We start from the raw sequence: 10,202 nt of genomic DNA, 5'->3' as shown, positions 1-10,202 counted from the left end.
GGGCAGCACGCAGCGCATGGGGAGGGAGAGCAGCGGAGCGGCTGGAGCCATTGACAGGCAGAACCGGATTATGCACAGCAGAGCACGGCCGCGACTGCCCCGCGCTCAAAGCGCTCCCGTGACGGCTGTAAAGCCCCAAAATCCGGTTTTTAGCAGCCAGCCAAGGGCCAGCACATAGAGCAGGCCGCGGGGAGGGATGGATGCAGGCGCAGCTCGCTCGGTGCCCGGCTGCAGGAATGTCCCGGTCCCCTCGTGATTGGCTGCGGGATGCTGGAGTCAGTTTTCACGGGGGCTGATCAAAAAGTTCCCTTCGGCTCTCCAAAGTCGCTGGCTGAGCAGAGGCATCGGCTGGAGGAGGCCGGGCGCTCCCGCATTCCTCGGGAGAACGTGTGGGATGAGAGGGCTTCTCCCTGCCGGGAACGGCGGGCGAGGACGGGCGGCGCGGAGCCGCGCTCCTGCTTTTCTCCCCCAGCCCGGGCTGGACGGCCATCCCTTCTGGCATGCTCCTCATCCCTGAGGATACGATGTCTCAGTACTCCACGAACTTCCTGCTGCTGCCCATCCCGGAGTACCCCGCGCTGGACTGCGCGCCCAACAAAATCATCAAGCTGGTGGTGCTGGGCGGCAGCAGCGTGGGCAAGACAGGTAAGGCACAGGTGTGTGCCCTGCTTTTCTGCTTTTCCTTCCCAGCTCCTTCGCTGCCAGACACACGCAAACTACTGAAATTTAATTTACCGCAGCTTAACTATTTCAATTTGCTTCTTTTTTTTTTTTTTTTTTTTTTTTTTTTTTTTTTTTTTTTTTTTTTTTTTTAAGAAAAGAGGCACAGGAGAATTAGTGAGGCAGATTTGCTGTAGATGCATGAGAAGCCAACATCAGATGCTTCTACCTAGTCTTGTGCAAATTATTTAACTGTAGTTAAATTTCCACACCCCAAAAAGTGGCTTTTATCCTCCTGCTGTGTTTTGTGTTTTATGCTCTGCAGACAAATTACCGCATACAAGATGTGCCTTTATTATTCTCCAAAGGAGAGGGGAAGAAAAGAGGGTAAAGAGAGCACTGGTGCATTTGAATATCTGGTCCATGATTTCAGGAATTGCAAAAAGCAGATTGATTTATTGCATCTGTGGTTCCATGGGATTCAGCAAAATGTTTGATTGTTTTGGCTTGGAAGCAGCCACATCTTCATATTATTTTAAAATAGTTTCTTGAAGATAGCTGCACAGGCAATTTCATCTAAAGGTGCTAACGGATGACCCAGTATCACTGTGAGAAAAAAATATTGCTTGCAATGAAATCTATTATAAAACAATGCTGCATGCAGAATAAGACATTTTATTTAACTCTTAAGTGGTTTTGCAAGTTACTAGGAATCTGCTGAGATCAAAGCACCACAGGAATAGAAGTTACTGTTGCCACAATGGGATTTAAATATTTTATACAGAAAAAGGAAAATATTCTTATCAAAGAGTTTAAGAAATCAGCTGAGGTTAAGGTGAATAAGAAGGCCCAGGGTGCTCCAGCATGACAAGGGTGCAGAGCACATGTAGTTTGTTTGCTGGGTGTGATTAGATATCACTAATGGGTTTTGTGAGAGGTTTTAAGGCTGAAAGAACCATTCCATCCATCAGCCTCACTTTTTGCATGACAGAAAATGCTTAAATTTGGATTAGCTGCAGTCTACTGGCTTGTTACTCTTCTCCTAAATTATTTCAGAGCAAAGGACAGATTGTTTTACCTGCAATCACAGGGAAAACACCTCCCTATCCCACGCTGAGCTGCCACCCTGAATCTCAGGGCTCATTTCCAACACAAGCTGTGAAAAACTCTGTGTTAGGTATCTCAGGCTGGCCCCAGATCTTTGTCTGGGAGTGTTGAGAGTTGAGAGCAGCACTTGCAGAACAACAAGTGAGCAATCCAGAGATTACCCTGGTTTTGTGTGAGACTCCTTCCTGCAGGAAGATGTCACAGGAGCTGTGCCAAGGTGGATCAGGGCTCTCACTAAGGACCCATCTCTCTGTCGTTGTTTTGCAGCCCTGGTCGTGCGCTTTCTCACAAAGAGATTTATTGGGGACTACGAAGCCAACACTGGTGAGTTCTGCTCTCCCCAGCAGCACTGCAGAGAGCTGGAAAAGAAATCCATTCTGTTTTGTGACTGGTGCACGTTACAGGGAAGCCAAGTGGTGTTAGATGTCCATAAGGTGCATATTTTCAGTTAATAGCCTCGAGCTATGAAAGCAATAAATCAAAGGCTCATTATTTATGATCCTTTCAGCTGTTTTTTCCCCAATTTGATGGAAAAGGATCAGAGTAAAAGGTTTGCTTGGGGACATACCTATACTGAAACACAGGCTCAAGGAACAACCTACACATCAACTAAACCACGGAAACCCAATGCTGCTCCCCCTGCAACCCCAGGGAAGGCAGAGGAATTCTGAGGAGTGTAAATGCAGTTCAGAACCTTTACTGTGCATTCCCTTTATTTCAGGGGCTATTATAACCAGGGAAACCTTGAAACTGAAACCTCCTCTTCATAAGACAAGCAAAGCAACCATTCATTTCTTGTTTCATCCAGAGGGTGTGTTCATGTGAACTGTTCCAGGAAAACACTGACTGATTTAGCCAGTGTTATAGGATGGATGCATGTACCCCCTGTGTTGACCCCTACTTCACATCCCATACATTGGCCACCTCGTAGTTTTGGGGTGAGGGTGGCAGAATTCAGAAAATGCTTCACTTTGGAGATGCTTGCTGAGGTCAGGATGAGGAGGGAGCAGCACAAGACACCTTTGATCTGAGGAAACGCACTCTGAAAGCTCCTCCTTCCAGCTCCCCCTCCCTGACCCCGAGTAACCCTGATGGTTGGCTGCACTTTTGCTCCTTTTCTTCTGTCACCTCTTCTCTGGGAGGTTGTACATCAAGTGAGAGCTGGGAGCTGTGCAGGGATTGCTGCCAGAGCCGTGCTGGGAGCCACATGCTTTTCCCATTAAGCTCCCAGGCCCATGGCCATGCTGCAGGAGAGGTGAATATTCCAGCAATAAGGAACAGGTGGCAGTGCCCTTGGGATCACTCAGCCCTGCTTATCCTTGTGCCAGGCATCGTTGGGTAGAGCAGGGGCAGTGCCTGGCAGCACCTGCTCTTTGTTCTGCAGGGCATCATGGAATGGGAACATGGGGTTGTTTGGTTCAGGGGTGCAGTGCCTTCTCATAAAACCATCTTTACAGCTTTAAATCAGGTCTGGTTTTAAATACAAACCAAATCCCACCAGGGCTGGATCCCCTCACAGTATTAAACCACGATATGATAATGTGGGATTCAGTGCTAAATTTCCTTGTGTTGAAAATGCTCTATGAGCTCAGGCTCTCTTCCACTGGAATAAAATCACTTGTTTCCTTGAAACAAAGATGATTTTGAGAAGTGAGGGCATTACTGTCTCTAGCTGGGCTCCCCATTAATCTGAATTCCTTGCTCTCCAGTGGGTGGATTTCTCCACGTTTGACATTGTTCTGGAGGCAGCAGTGACAATTGTACTGGGGCAAGACAGAAGGGCTGTACACAACAGCTGTGGATTAGCATTTCCTCACAGCCCCACGTGACTCCTGTTAAGTTCTAAAGAAAAATGATGATGACATCAGCATCTGAAGCTGTCCTTGTCACAACCACAGAGAGTTTATAAGATCAAGACCTTAATTTTCATTGTCATTCAACTCAGCTGCAGTAACAAAATAAAGTTCAAGCCCAGGACAGCAGTGGTTAGATCAGAGCTAGATCAAGCCTAGGTGGGTAGAACTGGCACTTGGCTGTGAATACGTGTCCTCCAGATTAACCAAAGTCAGGTTTAAAGTGTCCAGCCTTTGGGGATTTCAACCAAACACTGCTAAAATCACACAAACCCCAAAGAGCACCTGGGGGATTTGTATACAGTCACTCACTCTGTGTCCAAAACTGGAGCACTTTCCTTTTTTAAAGGCATTCAGAAAAATGCAGCAGGAAACACTCACTCCTTTCACCAACCACACCTGGATGTCTTCTTTTGTGATTATAAAAAGTGAACTGCGCTTCCATTTAAAGTTGACAATATGGACTGGAAACCTGAGTGGGATTTATGTGCCCACTTTGAGTCTGTGACTCAGTCCTGAGTGGCCCCTTCCCAGCCCCCAGGCTGGCTGTACATTCAGAACACGTCCCCACACAGCAAACACAGCCCCGCTTTGCTGAGCAAACAGCCACACAAACACTCCAGGGCCAGTCACTTTTCCACAGGCAGCTCCACATCCTAAGCCTCAAAGCACTGGATTCCAACAGTCCCATTTTACCTTTCCCTTGTGATTTTGGTTCTCTGGTACAGTCCCTGACTAACCTCTTCCTTCTCCCCCAGGTGCTTTGTATTCCAGGAAGTTCACCATAGATGGGGAGCAGATCTCTCTGCAGGTGCAGGATACTCCCTTTGTCTCATTGGAGGTAAAACAACTGCTCTGTGCTTTTCAACACACTTCTGTCTTATGTTTATTGCCAGCACTTCCATCTGTAATTAACTCAGCAGCAGCAAAATACCTGGGCTCAAACCCAGGACTAATCAAGGTACCTTAAACTCCACCAAAATGAGCTCTTGAAGGTGTTAAATCAGGCTCCTTCAGGAGGAAGTCAAAAATTAAAACAATTTTATTTCCAACACATTACTAAACAGCAGTTAAATCACAATCTGGTTCCCTCCTGCCAACAGCTTGATTGTTTTACTTTCTATTAAGTGGTTTCTGTCCCTGCAAGGGTTTCTGTCCCTGAGAAAACTCACCTGCCCAGAGGCCCAGCTGGCTCAGCTTGGACCTTCCTCCACACCCAAAGTCTCTCAGATTTAGAGAAGTGTTTCTTTCCAAGGGGCCAGGCTTCACAGCAGCTGTCATTTCCAGCTATGATGCTTTGCCCTGCTTTCCTTACTCTGGTTTTAAATGTCATTAATTCCCTTTTTTTTAAGGTGTTAGCATTTATCACATTCCTTTTTCTATCAGTATTCTGGACAGTGGGACTCAATGAAATTAAAGACCTTCTCCAATCTTAATGATTCTATAATTCTATTGTGATATTAAAGACCTTTTCCAATATTAATGATTTGATGGTTCTATTATATTCTAGATTTAATATTCTACGAGGAAGCTCTTTCTCTAAATATTTTTCCAAGCAGGATTTATGCTGTCTCTCTTTGAAGATCTGCTTCACATGCAGAACAGGAGGATGAAAATAGTGTCAAAGCAACAGGAAATGTAGTGAAATTTGGGGTTTCATGAATGGTGGAAATCTCATGAGTTCCTACAGAACAGCAGAGATTTCATGATAAAATCAAGTATTCTCATTGCACCACTAAGCTTAAACTTCTAGGTGTGGCCTTGGCCTCAGACTAAACTTAAATTTGGCCAATATATGTTGGGATGGGAGCACCACCCTCTCTCCTCGTGTGTCAGGCTGCCCTGGACAGCTCTGCACCCCTTGTTGTACCTGCACAGAGCCACGTGTGCATCTCTGTGCCATGGGACTGTGCCAGCCTGAATTCACAGAAGGGAATAAGCAAAGCTCCCTCAGTTCCCATTTCCAGCTTCTCTGACTGGAAGTGGGTTGGTTGAAGGGGAAAGCTTTGATGCAATCCCACTCTGCTGTGCTGGGGTGCACAGAGCAGAGGGCAGGAGCCCTCGTCTGCTCTGAACACTCAGAAGCAAACAAAAGCTGCAGTGGAAGCTCTCCAAATATTCAAATGGGATTTACCAGCACAAAGGCCTTTGCCAGCTTGTCCTGCAGAGAGGAGCTGGGGGGGTGATTGGGCACCACTGGGATTGCCTGATAAACACTTCACAAAGGGAATCCCCTCTCTCTTCTGTGCCATGGAGAAAAGAGGGATTGGAATAATTGAACTCCTGTTTTCAGCCCACATAGGTGCTATTTTCCTGTTTAAATGAATACTGTGTCCTACAGTCCAGTGACTCCGGAGCTGCACAAAATTGAGTCAAGCCTACAGCTGAGGTTGCTTAGTCAGAAATTATTTAAAATTAGTTAGGAAGGAGTTCCATTTTCTTTGTCCCAGTCCAAGGTCTGTGCTGTTCCAAGATCTCCCGCAGACACCCTTATCTCATCCTGTGTCTGTTGGCTTCAAATGATATATTTGCAATAATTGAAGGGACTGTGACAGAACAGGTTAAGACAGAGAAAAGGCTGGATTTTTTTATTACAGTCCTTAAGGAGGAGAGTTTCCTGCACTCTGCAGGCTGAGCACAGTGTTCCAGGAGGAAATAATGTGGAAACCCTCAGGATTCAAGCCCCCAGAAACGTGAAATTGTAAGAGAGAAACAGAAGCAGATGAGTGGTTTTGTTGGGTGATTCATTGCTGCTTGGCCTATACACTGCAAAAGGCTCTGTGTTTCAAAATTCATTCTGGAGCAGAGATTTCCATTTAAAAAGTAGCCCATTAACCTTTGATTTCCTGAATAAAGCATTCTACTTGGGATTATCCATCCATCCATCTCACTACTGGGTGGGCCTAGCTGGAGTGAGGGAGAATTTCTGCTCTTAGGGCTCTCTGAATGTGCACCTTCTCCAAACCCATTTTCAAAGCTTGCCAGTGCAATTAGGGTTTTTTTTATTTTTCTTTTTTCTTTTTCTTTTTCTTTTTTTTTTTTTGCCATGAAAGGGTTTTGCTGGTGAAAAGAGGCTTCCAGGACATGGAGAGTGACTAATTATCCCCAGACTGGCTACAGCCCAGACCCCAACAGTGCAAATTGCCCTTCTTCCCACAGCCTGCCCTGGCCTGGCTGCAGTTCACTCTCATTAACCTTTCCAACAAGGCTGCTGGGGAGGATCCCTCTTCATCATTCTGCTTTGGGGTTTGAGGGGTTTGGGGAGGAGTGATGAGAGCATCTGATAACCAATGTCACGGCTCACAGGATTTAGCTGTGAGCTGCCAAGGGCAAAGAACCTCAAGGTGTGATCAGCCAGTGCCTCTGAGGGCAATAATGAAATATTTACAAAGAGCACTTGGCTGGCAGAACTCCTGAGGAAAGTTTTAAGCCTAATTTACACTCTGACCCTGCAGACCCTCCTCCTCACAGAACAGCTTATCAGTAGTTCTTCTTTCACTGTCTGATCTACCAGAAGAAAACTGATCAGTTTTATTCATTCTTTTCCACCTCTGCTCTCTGAAGTTAGGCTTTATCAGTCATATTTAGGTCTTAATAAAAGTGATCTGTTTGGGGAGAGTGCTGAGCACTAAATTCTGTTAGAATTAATATGAATGGCAGATATGTATTCTATACATTAATAGATAATTAAATATGTTTTTTATTAGTCTTACTTAAGTTGGTGAAAATTTCTTGGGTAGAATTTAGCAACAATAATAAAAAATTGAGCACTGTATTTGTGATGCTGAACTCCCCTTAAAATATGCAATTTCTATCAGCTTCATGAAGAGCTGTACACAGAATATGCTTGTTATATAAAATATAACATAAATAAAGAATATTAAAAAAGGATAGAATAAAGGATATTTAAAAAATTACAACGTTGCAGAAATGTAATACTGACAAGAGTGTCAGATTTTCCAAAGCAAGCAGGCTGCAGCAGGGATCTTTCTCTCTGGCTGGGTTATCCCTATCCCAGCAGGGATAACAAAGAGGAGAGGATTAGCTGGAAATAGCTTCATCCTGACAAGTGAGCTGATCTCTTTTCAAGTCTGCAGTGCTGTATTCAGCTTTGTATTCCCAGAGCTGGTGGTTGTTGGGGCTCTAAATAGGAGTAGTGATGGACTCAAGAAATGTGTGACCAGAAAAAAATGATATAAGCCCATCACTGCTCCACAAATTACCAATGAGATTTCAGCTGATTTTCAGTTTCAGACATTGGTTCTTTGTAACCAATTGCTTTTTTTTCAAAAGAACTTTGACTACCTGGAGACCTGCAAGGCAGGAAAGCCTGGCAGGCTTCACCAGAGTTACTGAGAGCCTCTGTCCATGGAGACATTGAATAAAGAATTGGAAAAAGCCCTAAAAGCGACCTGAGGTGACAACTGTTCACTTGTCATGCTATGACAAACCTGATGGATTTTTTATGCTCTTACTGTGCCCATCACTGTTTTATTCACCCTAAGAGTGTGAGTTTCTGACTGGTCGTGTACAAGAGAATACAGAACTAACTTATCAAAGCAGTATTTTGGCTTTTCTCTTCAACCAATTTGCTCTGACCCCTCTCCACTCCACGTTACTGCTTTCCTGGGATGAGAGAATCAGGGAATCAGTGATGTTGGAAAAGATGTCCAGGACTGAGTCCAAGCCATGATTGATCCCCACCTTGCACTGAGTGCCACATCCAGTCATTCCTTGGACACCTCCAGAGATGGGGACTCCAAACCTCCCTCCCTGGGCAGCCTCTGCCAATGCCTGACCACCCTTTCCATGGAGAAACTCCTCCTGATATCCAACCTAAACCTCCCCCAGTACAGCTTGAGGTGTTTCCTCTTGTCCTGTCCCTGGGAGCAGAGTCTGGCCCACACTTGGCTCCAATGACCAGGTCCCCCCAGAATCTCCTTTCCTCCAGGCTGCACAACCCGGCACAGTGCTACCAACACCGGGAATTTCCCTGGTACCTCAGAGAGGTTTCTGGGAACACATTAACAAACAGGCCTGTTCTCAAACCCAGCTCTGGCTGGGGCGGATCCCTGATGTGCAAATCCTGTTGTTTTGCAGGATGATGCAGACAGCATCTGCTGCCAGGAGCAGATAAACCGCTCGATCTACTGGGCCGACGGCTTCGTGTTCGTTTACTCCATCACGGACTACGAGAGCTTCCGCGTGCTGCGGCCGCTGCACCAGCACATCCGCAGGATCCACCCCAACGCCAACATCCCCCTGCTGCTCATGGCCAACAAGGGCGACCTGCTGCGGGCCAGGCAGGTGTCCTCCAAGGAAGGGCTGCAGCTGGCCACCGAGCTGGGCGGCACCTACTGCGAGGTGTCGGCACGCGAGAACTGCGAGGGCGTGCACGAGGCCTTCCAGCAGCTGTGCCAGGAGCTCAGCAGGAGCAGCAGCAGCTGCAACGGGGAGAAGAGGAGAGGTCTCCACCTGGTGCGGCCCAAGTCGCCCAACATGCAGGACTTGAAGAGGCGTTTGAAGCAGGCTCTGACTTCCAAAGGCAAATCTGCCACCACGCTTTGATGTGGCCGCCCAGGAGTTGTGTTCCGGAGCCCTGGATAAAAGCTGGGAAAAAGGGGCATCAATTCAGCCATCGGGTTGTGTGAGAGACTCTCAGGTCCTGTGAGAGACTTTCAGGTCCTGTGAGAGACTCTTTCGTTTGGTCTTCACATCTTTCTCAAAAAGCTCCTTCTCATTCAGCAAAGGAACTCGCGGAATTTTCTCTCTGGGGCAGGGATTTCAAAACTGTGGTTTAAAAAAAGAGATTGTCCCAGATTCATTCTATCTTTTTGGTTTTTTTTTTTTTAGAAAGGGGTGCAGTCAAATGTCTTGGTGTTAAAAAGTGGGTTTTGTTAATGAAAATAATGAAATCCTGCTTTTAAGAGATGGGACTTGCCTTGGGAATGGCTGTATTCCCAAACACAGGCAGTGAACTGCAGCAGGACATGAGGAGAATGACGGGAGCTGCACTGAGCAAGAATAATGGACCAGACCTGCCTCACTGCAAGACTGGAAAATAAATGAATCAATTCATTTAAATGAAGAGCATAAATAGTAAAAAGTATTAATTGAAAGAATGAGTTCTGAGCAATGGGGAGAGATTTGTACATATGCAAACTTAAGCCTTACGGTGTCTCTTTAAAGGGAGATTTTTTAAAAAATCACTATTTTTTCAGATTATTTTTGTTTAAAAGCACAGTGACTACTTCTAAAGCGATTATTTGGGCAAAATACAAACTTGTGGCAGCGTTTTGTTGTCAGTTTCTCCATGGTATTTCTTATTTTTCTAAAGGTTTCTTACATGGCAAAAGGGAAAAATAGACCAGTGATTTAAAACCTGCCAAAAAATGGACTTCACTGATCAAGAGCAAGGAAATCACCTAAAACTCCTAATTTTTTTTCCCAAATTAGTTAGATTTCAAGTTCAAAATGCTTTTAAAGAAACAAAGCCTTCACACAAAATATATTTACATTATTAGGTTGTCCAGGGGTTTTTTATGAAGAAAAGGTTTTATGATGCCTGAAATTTTTGGCTTG

The 10,202-nt window shown here is 45.5% G+C and overlaps 1 protein-coding gene across 1 annotated transcript; it reads left to right on the top strand.

The window, feature by feature from the left end:
- Positions 1-230: 230 nt before the first annotated feature.
- On the top strand, positions 231-9,298 carry LOC137482669 (ras-like protein family member 11A-like). The gene is made up of 4 exons (XM_068205184.1): positions 231-645; positions 2,035-2,091; positions 4,379-4,461; positions 8,721-9,298. The coding sequence occupies exons 1-4, from the start codon at positions 501-503 to the stop codon at positions 9,186-9,188; spliced, it is 753 nt and encodes a 250-aa protein (XP_068061285.1). The 5' UTR covers positions 231-500; the 3' UTR covers positions 9,189-9,298.
- The last annotated feature ends 904 nt before the right edge of the window (positions 9,299-10,202 follow it).

Source organism: Anomalospiza imberbis, chromosome 14 (genome assembly GCF_031753505.1).
Source record: "Anomalospiza imberbis isolate Cuckoo-Finch-1a 21T00152 chromosome 14, ASM3175350v1, whole genome shotgun sequence".
In the NCBI taxonomy this organism is placed as follows: Eukaryota; Metazoa; Chordata; class Aves; order Passeriformes; family Viduidae; genus Anomalospiza; species Anomalospiza imberbis.
This window is presented reverse-complemented; position numbering and strand designations above follow the sequence as displayed.

Bases quoted from the DNA above. Each gene is read 5' to 3' on its own strand.
- LOC137482669 (XM_068205184.1), top strand. From the start codon at position 501: ATGCTCCTCATCCCTGAGGATACGATGTCTCAGTACTCCACGAACTTC. The intron at 646-2,034 runs GTAAGGCACAGG...GTTGTTTTGCAG, and splicing joins CAGCAGCGTGGGCAAGACAG to CCCTGGTCGTGCGCTTTCTC. The intron at 2,092-4,378 runs GTGAGTTCTGCT...CTTCTCCCCCAG, and splicing joins GGACTACGAAGCCAACACTG to GTGCTTTGTATTCCAGGAAG.